A 15,090-nucleotide genomic window follows, 5' to 3' on the forward strand; every position below is an offset into this window, starting at 1 on the left:
AAATCAGCATTAAAAAGTACATAAAGGACACCCGCTGTGAAAAAAACTGTTAATCAGTATTATGCGAAATATCCATGTTTTAAACATTTTACAATAATTATAAAAAAACTGTCTGTTTGTCAAAAACCTAGTGTGTTGTGAAAATTTAGCTATTTCTGTGCTCAGTATCATAAAATCTGTCTGTCACGCCAAAAATTGTAAAGGAAACAAAAAGCTTGCAAACCAGTGTTAGCTGCCAGTCGTCTAATTGCGCAGCAATGGTAAACATGATTAGCATGATTAGCATGTCTTTAAGTTTCACTTCCACAGTCATGCAGATGGTTGAACCGTGGCAGTGTAGAATAGCACAATGCTAATGCTAACTGCTATGTGTGCATGGTGCACGGTAACATCTTTCAGTGGGTTTCCATTTTCATTGTGGCATTTCGGTTTCTTTTATTTTCCTAGGGGAATGTGGCAAAGGGACTGATGTGCTCAGAACAGGCACCATGGACCAAAGCGACCCCGTGAGTTTCTGCTAATCCAGTGGTTCTCAAACTCGGTCCCCGGGACCCACTGCCCTGCTTGTTTTCCCGCTATCCCTGCCCCACACACAAGTCCTAGCTGTCTTTCAGCTTCAGATTGACTGAACAACACCTGACCCATGTAATCAGCAGCGTGTAGGGCAGGGATAGCTGGAAAACAAGCAGGGCAGTGGGGCCTGAGGACCGAGTTTGAGAACCACTGTGCTAATCAGACGTGACACGGCATGTTAAACCTGAAAGGTGCTTCAGCTGACAAGCCAACAGGGGAATAGCCATATATTACAGGAGCAGGAGGAAGTCGTGCTTTAAGCCTCCTCTCAAGCACACAGCCTTCCCACTCAATCTACTCTTCGGATATTGTAAGAAAGTCCTTTTTTCCCCTCTAAACACATCTTCCTGTCAGATAAGTACAGGACTCGGAGAGACTCAGCATCCACTGTGTCAACTGTCAACACAAACCATGAACAAAACATTGAAATGAATCTCCAGACTAAACCTCTTTGTCAGTATCTGGCTGTCAAATGTCTAACAATGTCATCGTATTTTTTTCAGGCAGCTCTATAGCAATTATATCAATGTAACTTACACTTGTTGTTCCCGGTCTTGACTTATTTTCTTCTTGTTACACTCCAGCATTTGCAGTACATGGAATATCGGTAATATACAGTATTGTTTCTTGATAGAACCAACCAACCAACTCTCATCCATCCATTCATTCTTTTTCCATAACCTAGTATGGGCTCACAATATTGATATAATTGATATTTTGGAAATATACCTGTCCCATTAAGCAAGTAATTTTGCAACTTGTACACATTGAAGGTTAAACAAATTGTAAAGGATGATGCACTATAAAGGTTTATCAGGAACAGAGTTGAACATTTCAGGTCCAGACAGTACAAATCGAGATCAAGATTTTGTTTCAACCGACCAGTTCAGTACTCCGAGACTCTGACTCTTAATACTCAACTTGTTGGTTGAAACAAAGTGTTGGTCTGGATTTGCACTTCCTGGATGTGAACTTTCCACCTTTGATATATTGGGCACTCTCCTGTCACATGTATTTGCATGTTTAATGTAACCTCAGAGGTGCTGATGGTAACTGAAAGGCAACTTAGAAAGTGTTCTACAAAACTCATGTGACCTTCACCCACCAATGACATGCTGGTGTTTTTGGTGTATCACCTGACAGACACCTGTGTCAGCCAATCGTGAAGATTCCCGCTTCAACGATTCTGATCTGGTTGGTGAGGATACCAGCTGGGATTAGGGTGCAGGAAATCTTGGACAGTTCCTGTTAAGTCCCCAGCAGGCTACTTTGGCCCTGAACAGACTGTGTGTACCCATCAGTTATCTCGTGACTAAAACTTAGTTGAATTTTATGCTGTTTACTTTTTTTTTCCATCTAACTACCTTTCACCTTGCTATATTTAAGCATTCTCTAGATTCACTGCCTTTCGTCACATTTTAAATGTGTTATGGTTGAATACTTATATTTGAAGGAAGTTAATTTGACTGCATTAAACTTGTAGCAATATATTGCATATCCATCCGTCTCGCATTTCTTTCATTCCACTCATCCAGTAATAGGTCAGAGTGGGTACTTTAAGTACTACATCATGTTAAGCTAATCAGAGATGGACCTTCAGTGTAAGTGCATTCATTAGTGTAGAAACAGGAAAAGCATATCAATGCAAATCTTCTAACCACCAGAAGAATGTGAAAGATTAATATACTCTAGATTGTAATACATACATAACATCAGCATGCTATATTTAGTTATAATGTTGGCTGTCATACAGAAATATATATGGTAAAAAGGTAGGTAAAGTCATTTCTGATGATAACCTTAGTACTGATTTGAGAAGCCTGTGGATAATTAGTGTGACATCAATGTAGATCATAACACAGGGCCTTGGTCTAGTGGAACAACAAGCCACACAGTTTTATCAAATGGCCGTTTGTGATGAATTGGCATTGCTAGTGTTTCATGTGAATGAGACCTTTGTATTGGCCTAAGGATAGACGGAACAGTAAAGGGTGACATATTTGCCTGGCTCAGTAATGCCTTCTGCATATGGTCTGACTCCACATTTGGTGTAATAAGGGCACCAGCACATCATTCCTGGGGGGGGGGGCTTATCAGCTTCTAGCTAGGTCTGAGGCTTGCATCTAACCCAGGGTGACCTGCTCTCCATTAGCTAAGGAGGCTAATGGGTTTTCCTGGAGGCTACACAGCTTGCAGATTTGGTTGCGTTCACATAAAATGAAACTCATGAAATATTTACTATGGCTGTTGAGAGTTGCTTTGATGCTCTTGGCTTCATGATGACTCAATCAATTTTTTTTTTCCCATTAAAGAAAAGCGAAGGTAAGATCTTGCTACACAGAGGTACCGATAATCCTCAGGCAAGAAGACTCGTCCACAGAATCACTCATTTTATGTACCTCGACAGTATTATAGGGACACTGGAAAGTGACGATGGTATCTTAGGTGAAAATGAAGGTTTGTCACTTCGCACCACGGCGGGAACCCTGACGAGCGGCTTGTCATTTGTCTGTGACGTCCGCGGTTACTCATTGAAACTACAGCGCCTGAGATGATCAAGGTCAATAAGAAGGCGAGCAGATACTCAGGACATTGAGGTGAGGACCACATTTGGGGACATATGTGACATAAATCCATCAGTATCTGGCACTGTCATAATTAATGCTTCCTTTTTAAATCACATAAATCTCATCTTTTTTTGCGTTTTCAGTTCTTCAGCTTTTTCCACAGAACCTTGATTTTTTTTTTCCATATGCAGATGGGTGCTTTGCAGGAGAAATTTGAAACTGAACTGTGAGCCTCCTCAGCCTGCAAGGACAGTCTTCAGTGCATGAGACCACTCCCCGAAGCCCTATTATAACTGCAGCAGCTGATGGCAAGTTAAAGTGACCAAGAAATATGTAAATGGAGACGCGACCTCAAGCTGCAGTCAAAAAAGGTCAAGATGGTCTTCCTCAGAGGTGGACTTTACCCGTGCTATAAAGAGGGCACGATCGATAATGTCTTCAACAAAAATCAACATCTCCCATAATGTAATTGCAGAAAAATGGAATATAATCATGCAAAGGAGAATTACAAACAGCAATTTGTCTGAGATCAATGCATTGATTTCCCAGCAGCTCATCTACACATCTCTTCATTGCGCTCTCTCTCTCACTCCATGATTGACAGTCCTTTTGCACACCCACTCTTGCTCACCTATGCTACACTCTGGAGCTCCAGAATGCTCCAGGGACACTAGATAAATGGCCTGACCCCCCCCCCCCCCCCAGACCCCAAGCTTTGCACTCAATTATATGTTATTGTGTTTGTGTGTGTGCCTCAAGCAGAGCGAGATGGGATATGTGAAAAGAAGCATTCCATTGTACCTATACAAACTGCAATTAAAGGCATAATTTTTATTTTTATACACTTAAGATCCTTGATACCAATCTGACTGTGAATTTCCTGCCTCTCGTTAAGGGCTACCTGATAAGGCACTGGCAGAAAGTCGTTCATGGTGACATGACCTAACATCTGACAGCTTCTTCACAGTGATGATAGTCTTGCCATTGTAATGCCTGTAGCGGAGCTTCTGACCTGAGGGTGAGAAGGAGAGGTCCAGCGGCCAAGCCCTACAAGGCCAGCATGGGGGTGATGGATGCCTCTAGGAAGATGGAGCTCCATCCAGCTCAGCAGATGGAAAGGTCTTTCTTTTTCGTTACTCTTCCCTCATCAGAGGAATCTGCGCAAACACCAAAGGTGTGTATGACGTATTAAGACTGTAGAGATGCATCCAGTGATTTGATTGACAAAATTATTGGGCAACAGCTACACTCAATTCTTGTATTATAATGCATTGATGCATTGTTGTGACCTTGTACTTTGGTGTTTTTACCCAGAAGGCTGCAGGATACCCTGACGATCTCCACCCAGGCCAAGCCAGATGCTCACTCACCTTCTACCCTCTGTGAGCACAAACCTTGTGTAATGTAGCACACAAACCAAGTCATTCTTTATGGCCTCTTTGGGCAAGACAAGGGCAGTGATGATGTGTCACATGGTGAAGGTGATGTTCAACAGCTACAGACTAAAATATATGACCCCCGGTAAACTGGGCTAACACTTTCTAAATAGAGATTTTGGTGAAGTTGCTGAGCCTCTCACTTTATCGGGTGACAGCGATGCCGACATTGATGTTCCTGTCGGTGCCCCAAGCTGATGTCGGTGCCCCAAGCTGATGTCGGTGACACAATGACAGGTACCCCCAAGGGGGAATGGGAGCCAGGAAAAGTCAGCCGTATTTATAAGGAACTATTTATAGGAAAACGATTATCCTAGGCGAAGGAATTAACAGGCCCGGAAATAAAATGCCAGACTAATGCTAATTTTGCTGCTTCTAAAAAGGAAAGATAACAATTAACGGCCAAAATTATAAAAGAATTCGCCTTTTAACAGAGGTGGATAGTTCAGGTTCAAAACCAAAAATCCAGGCTAAGATTCTGTGATTCTGACACTTAAAATACAACTGGTTGGTTGAAGTAAAATCTTGGTCTGGATTTGTACTCTCTGGATCTGAACTCACTCTGCCTTTTAATGGCACAGTTCTGCAATACCTTTCGCGCTGAGTTACGAAGATCTATACATGATCCTTACTGACTAAGCTACAGAAACACATCTGAGGGTGTCCATTTGTTACATAGTGGCACCTAAGTTATATAAGAGCATCTTGTTTTTGTGCACTGTGACTTGCAATGTGTGACGTGTGACACAGAGCCGCTCTGCAGGGCACAGAGCAAGAGATTACAGAGTCAGTGTTTGCTGCTGGTGATTCAGGTTCCTCCTTTGGAAAAGTGAGACTTTGGCATGAGATCCCGTCGCCCGAATCGTGATGCCAAATCTGTGTCTACTGCTCATGCCGCCCCCTGCTGTCCACGTGAGAGGAACGCTCCTGTGGTGAGAGCCCCAGAAGACACCCAGCACCAGGCCCTCGTGTCTAGGCTGGGTGACAGAGCCGGTGTCTCCCTTTCAGTTCGCTAGGATAAATATGTGCCTGCAAACCCCTTCGCATTCTGTACGAACCTAAAGATGGAACAAATTGTAACAAAATGGAACAAATTTGTAACAAATGTTTAGAACTTGTTGTATTTCTGAGTGTACTCCACAAGGCAAAACAGCAGATAAACCTCATCGTTTGGCCGATTCAGCCAGGTAAAGGTGACTTACAGACTGACAACTTCCCACTCAGTCCAGCGATTTGGACCGTGAAGGTTGTGGAGGTTCTCCAGGAGCCATGGTATGAATTACAAGCCAGGGGGAACTGCACTTCATCCTCTTGGAGGAGCTCTCGGGTCACGTCCAGGCTGATGGTGAAGGGCTGCTTCAGTTTGTCGCTGAGCTCCTTCTGCCAGTCCAGAGATTTTGAACCTCCAAACTCAACACACACACTTACAGGGAACCACCCCTGCCCAACTTGACACTCTTTCACATGGAGACACTGAAATTCATTTCTATAAAATTAATATTATTAATGCTAACAGTGTTACATTATTAATCAATTCTTCAGTGAATAATGGTTCGGCGAGGAGAAAAAGTAGCGTTTGAAACGGATGAAAAATGATGCACCTTAAATTATCTGTCAGAGTGTGTAATTTGAGACGTGTACGTGGAATAGTAAAGCTATCTAGTTAAAACTTCATAAATTAATACACGTTTTCCAGTCATCTTTGGAGTGATATTTGACTGGAGCTACAAAACAAGTGATTTGAGAACAGTGTTTATGTGATATGACTTGAAACATCATGTTCTTCAGAGTTATCCTATAGAGAGTAAAAGCAACATTATCGATGGACAAGATTTGGGGTAATTCATGCTTTAGAAAATTCCCTTCTAAAAACTTCAGCATCGTTTAAATGTAAATTTCATGTCAGGTGTTGCGTGCCACTGTGAGGTCAGCTCCGCCCACAGCAATTCTCCACCCAATGAGGTAATGACCTATGTAATGCAGCCTAGACTCACATGCCTCAGTCTTTGTGAGCAGCTGAAACTATATCGTATTGCACAAAAACATCAACACAAACTTTCCCCTCACATCCATCCATCAACTTTCTGTACCTGCTTGTCCTATTCAGGGTCATGGGGGGGGGGGGGGGGGGATCCAGAGTCTATCATTGAGGCCATACACACAAGGCAGGGAACAACCCAGGATGAGGAGCCAACCCATCGCAGGATACCATTCATTTGGTAACTCCAATTAACCTCAGCATGTTTTTGGACTGTGGGGGGAAACCGGGGAACCCAGAGGAAACCCCACGACGACACGGGGAGAACATGCAAACTCCACATGCATGGAATCCCGGAGAAGACTCAATCCCAGGTCCCAGATGTGTGAGGTGACAGTGCTAACCCCTGCACCACCATGTCCCTCATAAGTTAAGAAACTATCTAGCGCATACGCTTTGTTTGTTACCTTATATGCCAGCAGGACAGGCCTTTTGGTAGCTACTGCTGAACAGGGGGCGCACCTTACTTCAGGTAATGGGCTCGAAATTCTTGTTGCACAGTGAAGGCTCTAGACACTGTACCGAAAATAGCGGGTTCAAAACCAGAGTTGGACCTCTGAAGATCTTGAGTTCTATAGCCTGTGTTCAGGCACTGTACTGAAAATAGCGGGTTAAAAACCAGAGTTGGACCTCTGAAGATCTTGAGTTCTATAGCCAGTGTTCAGGCACTGTACTGAAAATAGCGGGTTCAAAACCAGAGTTGGACCTCTGAAGGTCTTGAGTTCTATAGCCAGTGTTCAGGCACTGTACTGAAAATAGCGGGTTCAAAACCAGAGTTGGACCTCTGAAGGTCTTGAGTTCTATAGCCTGTGTTCAGGATTAAGTGGTTAATACAATTAAGAACTGCAAGAATAGTTATCAGACAGGTTTGCTGTAACTGAAAAAGGATTAATTGAACACCATCTCCATGCCTCTGCTGTACTCTTAAGTAAATAGGAGACTTTGCAAACAGCAGCTTCCAGTTTGCAGTATTTGACTAATGGCAGCGTGATCATTCTGCTGCTGTCCCTTTCATCTGAAGACGAGCCAAAGGAAGCGAAGGTGTCCCTCTGACTTATCTTCTAACCTTGGGGTTAAATCAAAGGAGAGACAAAAACTTTTCTTTTATACTTTTGAATTGGAAGTTTATTTAAAGCACTGACACAGTACCTGTCTCAAGCATGACGTCAGATTACTTAGTTCAGTTTAAAAACCGCTTCAAATAAAAAATACATTTACGTTTAAGTTCTTCCAAATGCACATCTGATACAGGTTCTGGACAAGGTTTTAAAGGATTGACTCAAATATGAGTGCGACTCAGACAAAACCTTTACAGTCCTTAGAACCTTCATATACAGCTCTGGAAAATAATGAGACCTTCACAATTTTTTCAGTTTCACTCATTTCTCAATTTTAATTATATACATTTTCTTTGTAAATTCCAACCTGGTTCTTCTCTGTTCCTCATTAATGAAGGACTTCTTCCTTACTGTATGTGTCTTCAGTCCTGCTTCTAGGAGCCTGTTATGAATTGTCCTAGCAGTGCACTTCACAATGCACCACTTAATGTTTCCCATTCTTTTTGAAGGTCACTTGAGGTCTTCCAGATAAGATTCTCATCTCTGACATCAGAAGTTGCTTCCACCATTTACCTGCCTAGTTTTTGGTTATTGCCATTGTCTCCTGCTTCACCTGGTTCTGCTGTCTTAGAAACTTTGAGCCTGGAAGCAGCCTGCCTCGCAGTGTACCTCTCTGCCAGCAGAACCTGGATTAAACCAGGATTTAAAAATGCAGATTTTTTTAAAAATAGAGTGGTCTCTTAATATTTTCCAGAGCTGTATTTTTCTTCTTAAAGAAACTAGGAGACTTATTATTGTGGCCTCTAGCACAGTGTTTCCCAACTCGGTCCTCGGAGAACCACCGGACAGTCCACATTTTTGCTCCCTCCCAGCTCCCTGCAAAAATGTGGACTGTCTGGGGATCCCGGAGAACAGGGTTGGGGAAACCCTGCTCTAGCAGCCTGCCAAATCACGCCATGCACAGAGAACGGTCTTGGTTAGCTTATAGCATTGTGTTCATTTCCGGAGCATCTCCCGCCTGGTCGCTTCTCCTCCTCAGGGCTCTCGAGCTGAAGTTCCAAGCTAACGGCCCGTTCAGGCTTACAGTCGCTGAACGGTGCCCTCCCAGTCTGCACTCCAGCTCCTGCTCCAAACTGGAAGACTGATATTGACATAAAGAGAAGGACGCAGTCCACAGGGCGCCACCGAAACAAGAGGCGTCAATGAAGGTTCACGGGACGTAGCGCTAGGGAAGGGACATATCACAAAGAGACACAGCTCCGCTCTGGGTCCCAACACTTAATCTGCTTTCACAGATAACAGGAAAGCAGATTGAGACAGGCCCACAGGGGACCCAACGAATACCTGGGGGTGCAGCTTAACCAGCGAAGTGATGGACTACCATGCACCAGCAGCATGGACGGCTGAATGAATTCTACACAATCTAAATTTTCTGGCACAAATGGGGAAACGTTACAGGGAGTCCAGTACAAGACCACTACCACTGTCGGAAAAATGGACGGAAAATACACAGAAAGAACCAACCCCTCATACAGTGGTGGGGAACCCCAACCCTATATTGTACAGGAGCTCCGAATTTGTTCCGAGCGAGTCTGAAAAAGCAGACCATTTCCATGATGCGTCATTTTTGATGCCCTGAACCACGGTGTCCAGAAGACAGAGTTCAGACGGCGAGAATCACAGGAGACACTCGGGCAGTGGGGCTGCCAGGCAGCTACACGGGGAAAGTTCGCTTCTCCACCCAACGTAACGTATTGCATGCATATATGTGCAGGTGGGTGCCGAAGACAGCCGGCGGGAAAAAGCAACCGGCGCACAAATTTCACTCCAGAGGTCGCGAGGACAGCCTCGTTTCCAATAACTGCTACTTTCACAGTGTTTTGCAATGGTACACATACCTGGCTTGCCTGGCACACCACGGTGTATAGCTCACAATGTCACCCACCCTGCCTAGGCTAGTCTGCATTGTTGCCAGGAACAGACTGAACCTTGTGAAAGTTGGTCCCTTAAAGTAGATTCTGATTGTGTCAGGGGATACCCCTACATTCCTTGCAGTCGGAGTCCCAGCCCCCAGGAACAGAGCTGAACACTCATCTGTCTGTACGATTAACCACCGGCTCACAGTTAACGTTTGACTCTAAATGACAGAGACAGGTGTCGATTTTCTGCGACCGGCAACCTTTCGCGTCTAAAAATCTGTCCTCGACTTGAGGGATGGAGAGAGATCTTCGATGGAAGACGAGGAGTTGCGTGGTGAACCTTGTCGCAGCAAATTAAAACCTGCCCCTTTTATTGAGCCTTCAGTGGTCAACGACCCCTGTAAGTGACGTGTTTAAGGATACAGTAATAATATTTGCATTTGCCATAACAGATTCTAGGACATCTACCCTTCTTGGGTCAGAATGGTATTGCAGCAGCACAAGACTTAAAATAGCAGTCCAAGTCAAACATGAATACAATACCATACTGTGGTATAAAGAAAAATGTACACTCAGCCAAGGATACGGAAGGGACAGGAGGACCAGCGATTTGTTTCGTGTTCTGTTTGATGATTCCATGGTAACGGAATTCATGTACTGCAGCTGAGTGGTAAGGTGTGAAGCTGACTCTTCTGTGTACATTTGCATGCTGGCTGAAGGACCTAATTTTGACCTCAATATAACCATAGCGCTGCTGTGAATTCCCCGTCACCATAAAAACATCACAGACCATTAGGGATTGGCTGGCTGGACGTGTCGGTCGTCCTCCTTATTGGTTGCCATGCTGGGTTGCTGTGTGGGCGGGCTCTCAGTCCTCCTTCTTGGCGTCGGTCTGCTGGACGTCACGGGGCACTGAATTGTGAAGCACCAGGAGCCCTGACAAGGTGAGGGAGATGCCCACCCACCACAGTACAGCGTGGGTCTCCCCAAAAATTAGCTGCCCCAAAAATGCCTGAGAGAAAAAAAAATCTAATTAAATGACTGGCACTGAGTTTGTCCTGGTCTTAAGAAATTAACTTCCAAAAATGCCCATGGGGAAGTAAAAAAAAAAAGCATTAAAACATAACTGGTTCTAAATTTGTCTTGAGAACCAGAAATTAGCCGTCTTCCCTAAGGCCTGTAAAAAGTATCAGTGGAACGTAACAACAGCAAGGCCACAGGACTATCGTTCCTTATGAAATGTCGGTAATAGAATGAAAACGCACAGATGCTGTAAGACGTACAACAAGAATGACTCACTGCTATACATGTCTTTAAATCATGCTGAGAAGAACCAGGATGACTCAACCTGGCGGACGGACACATTGCTATCTCAAACTTTCAGAATGTTTCAGAGATATCTGAGCATTTACATATTTTAGACTGATGGTTAAGGCTGAGGTTCAGACCCAGGAGTCAGAGCCATGGAAGGAGCAGGGACGTGCGAGAGGTTACTCACCGAGGATATGAAGTTGGAGGCTGTGGTGGTCACAGTGGCTCTGGCTGAAGAGGAGGAGTACCTGAGCGCCTTGGCAAAGAAGGTCCACATCACAGCGTTGCATGTGAAGAGCAGCCCTCCACAAAGGAGGCGTAGGGGAATGTGCAGCTGCAGTGGAGACACACACACACCCTCACAGACCGCTGACACACACTCTGATCCTGATACACTGAGCCCACTGTCAGCTCACCTGTTTTACTATAGGAAATAATCCCCGAGCAAAAGTGGCAAAAACAGAATAAGAATCAGAAATAAATCAAAACTAATGAAACATTTTGCAGATGACAGTAGATCGTGTATCTGCTTTGATGACAGTCACTGCGTTACTGGTTAACAGCACTGAACTTTACATTAAACACAAATACGGCGAACCTAAAAACCGAATCGAACAAGCTGCCATCACACTGTACTATCCTTATACTTTCTACAAGTGAACGTAAAACACCGAAACAGTGAAAAGTTGGCAATCACATCCGACGCACTAAAACCCAGGAAACCCCGCACCCCTTCTGCACTTGCATGTAGAAAGATATGCAATACATACAATACATAGAGATATATTGCAGAGAGATATGCGCACTTCTCTCTTCGATATTTTGCATTGATTCTAGCTCGCCGAACATCGAAACAACCTCCTTTAGAGGTCGTATCATTTACCTGCTTTTAAAGTACCGTATCGACCCTTGACTCTCCATGCATCTACGATGGGCCTATTAATAATGATAATCATGTCTTTATACATAAGATATCGGTTCTCTTTTCCTCGTGACACTAAGTCAGGCAATTGCTATACACTTGAATTACACAAGCTGACTCTTAATTTTGTCATGTTAAACACAAGAGCAAATCAAAGGGGGCAAACCCTTATTTAATTGGCATGAAAAAATGTTACGACTTCCACTATTTTTCAATATACAACAAATTTGTGATGTCATATGCATGTAATGTGAAGGTCATTTTGCTCGACCTCGAATAATCATGGTACGTAAGCAGATAAACCTGCCAATCAAACCATCTTCAGCATTAAAACACCTAAAACGCATGTCCTTTATCTATATTAAATAATGCCTTCAGCCATTAGTAATATAACGGCGAAGCTGCGTTCTATGCTGCTGTCTGCGCGAGGCTCCCCGTGCGCTGACAGCTGCCGACACGCACGAGCTGACGCGGTCCAAATCGGCACCGGGGATACCGAGCCCGCGTGCGTCACCGCATCGCCCGGCTATCTGCCTTATTTCGCGGCGCTGCCGAGTCCTCCCCTCCTTAAATTATTCACGCCGGCCTCACCGCGACGGTGCCTTACCCAGTCGCAAGCCGTAGTTTGGTCCGCTTGCCTAAATTTTCGCTCCTCTCCACCCCACGTTTTAAGACCGGTTTCACACACCCCTTTGAGGTAATCGGCTCCTAGCGACAGTTTTGCAGACGACGAGGCTACGGCTCCGAGGAAACCCGCCAGCAATGCATAGAAGACACCAGGGAACATCTTCTAGGTGCTACTAAAACCACAACAACTACCTAACGAAATTTCAGTCCCTCACATTTCTCAGCTGTACGAGTGTGAGTATATACTGTACTTCCTACCTATAGCCGCCCATCAGCTACACCAATCAAATTACGTCGTGCCAATAGTCTACGTTTCAGGCTATGGGATTGTCCTACTCCTGCGTAGTTATGGGAGTTGGAGTTTATTTTTTGTTGTGCAGTCACGCTCTTAATTATTTATATTACATCACCAGATGCTCACATCACGAATCTCATTCATATGAAGAACTTTAGCGAGATTGAACGAAAAGAACATCAATTATCCAATTCCTGTATTCTATGTTTTTTTTAAAATTCCATTACATATCGATCACAAAATGAAATAAATAAAAATAAATAATAAAGACCCTTTTAAACTTTTTAATTCTTCGACATTCATAAATGTGAACGCACAAAAGGACCAGAAACAACGGAACGGTGTCGTTGAGGTATTCTGAAGGACATATCTTAAATTAAACAAAGTGAACCAGATAACAAAAGATTATTGAGGGGTGTCTCAAGAGACAAAATTGTCCCCGAGGGACGCTATACTTCATTTCAAGAGCTGGAACAAACTGAACCACACAGGCGCGGACACAACCTATATATAGATTTCCCTGTATCCGAGCTATAGTTACGCACGTTTTTATCTGCCATAACGAGTTAGGTAAGCTGCCTTCAACAAAAGTACAAGTTTGTATTTGAACTTCCAGGAATTCTTTTGGTCCTTGTTTCACTTCTTCTTGATCATTGCACCGTTTACTGTGTGTATGTTTACTGAGCTATACAATATACATTTAAAGTAGTCAGATTTAATCTAAATATTTCGTCAATCAACAATAAAAACTCAGACTTCACCAGGATAGAAATTAAACACTTAATTGACTTTTACGAAACCATGTAATAATACCCGTATTTTCTTTTCATAGGCAGTAGGCAGTGCGTGGCTTGCGACGACTGCCTGTGGTCGGAAGGTTGCTGGTTCAAATCCCAGGGTCAGACGGGTTAATTTGTCGTTGGATCCCTGGGCAAGTCACTTAATGGCTGACCCTGCTTTGTTTGTCGGTTCTTTGATATGAACGAAACGAACCGAGTGATATGTTTGACAGTCGCTATTTCTGTCGTTGTGCCCAAATTCCACTGCCTGCCACACCATTTCCCTTTACATATACACTAGTCCATCTCAGTGCTTATACTATGTGTATCTATATTTTTATTAATTTTTTATGATATTGTTCAAAAGTTGCCTGTAGTATGGGCCTTTTGCACTATGATTATTATTTTGAGTTACAAATAAATTCTCATGATTTTTTTTCAGATACCTGATTTTCACTGAAATTTCTTTTGCATAAAAGTTAATTATACTTGTTTTTATTGTGCCGATAAAAGGTTTATAATATTAAGTGTTTCATTAAATTGCATTTAAAGGTAAGGAACTTTATCTACATAACACATTTCATACAGATGGTAAATTCAAAGTAGGCCTAGTAAGTTCACTGACAAAGCAGATCTACGCAGGGACGGATTATGGGTTGTGTGGGCGCCTGGGCAAAACGTTCGCGAGGCCCCCCCCCCCCCCCCACCACCAGCAGCACCACCACCACAACCACTACAATTCAAGGGCCCTTGGCAGCCAAACGCCCTCCCTATAGGGTCAGGGGCCCTTGTAGGCAGAGGATCAAAGAATGTAGGCCCTCTAAAATAGACAAACGAAAATACAATGTTGATAAGCGTTGCAAATTGTTTTGGGCTAGGGGCCCCACGGGCCCCCTGCACCCCAAGGGCCCCTGGGCAGCGGCCCCGCTGGCCCGGTCCGTAATCCGTCCCTGGATCTACGGTGTCACATTTTATAATATTTACAATGCAGACCATGGACAATTAGAAGAACTGATTGCCACCTGTCTGAATCTGATCCAAGTTTTACTCATTATCCTATGTTTTATTTTGCAGATAAATCTTGTAACTAACCCTCTGCCCCCTAAGAAAAAAAAAAAACTAAAAAGAACGATGAGCAGGTCTAGAAAAGGAATGGAGTCCAAAGATCCAATCCCTTCAAAGAATCGCTATTCCAATCATCATTTTTCAGTTGTACATCACAACGGATAAAGCATCCACTAAATGAATAAAACTCCTCTCTGTCGTCTGTCTTTCAGGTCTATTGATTCTCTGTCTGTGTCTGAGTTACTTAATACATTAACATTAATGCCAACTTACCCAGACTCTCAAAAAAGGATGCTAAATTAATTTACTGACTGGTATCTGGCTGCTTAGGAGTTTGGGGGATTGGGAGATTATGTAGTGGTGTTAGAATAAGACCTGCACCTGCAGGATTGATTAAATGGTACCCGTTTAGGTCTGGATGCCTACACTCAGTCAGCGCCCTGCACAGGGATTACACTGCACAAATTGTTAGCTGTCAACTGTTATGATATCTTAAACAA

General features: G+C 43.6%; 1 protein-coding gene across 1 annotated transcript; it reads right to left on the reverse strand.

Moving 5' to 3' along the window:
• Positions 1 to 9,945: 9,945 nt before the first annotated feature.
• On the reverse strand, positions 9,946 to 12,791 carry LOC125749361 (transmembrane protein 42-like). Its single transcript, XM_049026535.1, has 3 exons — positions 12,432 to 12,791; positions 11,090 to 11,236; positions 9,946 to 10,603 (listed from the first exon to the last, which is right to left on the reverse strand). The coding sequence occupies exons 1-3, from the start codon at positions 12,609 to 12,611 to the stop codon at positions 10,460 to 10,462; spliced, it is 471 nt and encodes a 156-aa protein (XP_048882492.1). The 5' UTR covers positions 12,612 to 12,791; the 3' UTR covers positions 9,946 to 10,459.
• Between the last annotated feature and the right edge of the window lie 2,299 nt (positions 12,792 to 15,090).

This window comes from Brienomyrus brachyistius, chromosome 9 (assembly GCF_023856365.1).
Source record: "Brienomyrus brachyistius isolate T26 chromosome 9, BBRACH_0.4, whole genome shotgun sequence".
In the NCBI taxonomy this organism is placed as follows: Eukaryota; Metazoa; Chordata; class Actinopteri; order Osteoglossiformes; family Mormyridae; genus Brienomyrus; species Brienomyrus brachyistius.

Bases quoted from the DNA above. Each gene is read 5' to 3' on its own strand.
- LOC125749361 (XM_049026535.1), bottom strand. From the start codon at position 12,611: ATGTTCCCTGGTGTCTTCTATGCATTGCTGGCGGGTTTCCTCGGAGCC. The intron at 11,237-12,431 runs GTAAGGCACCGT...TCTCCACTGCAG, and splicing joins AAACTACGGCTTGCGACTGG to CTGCACATTCCCCTACGCCT. The intron at 10,604-11,089 runs GTGAGTAACCTC...TTTTTCTCTCAG, and splicing joins CCTCCAACTTCATATCCTCG to GCATTTTTGGGGCAGCTAAT.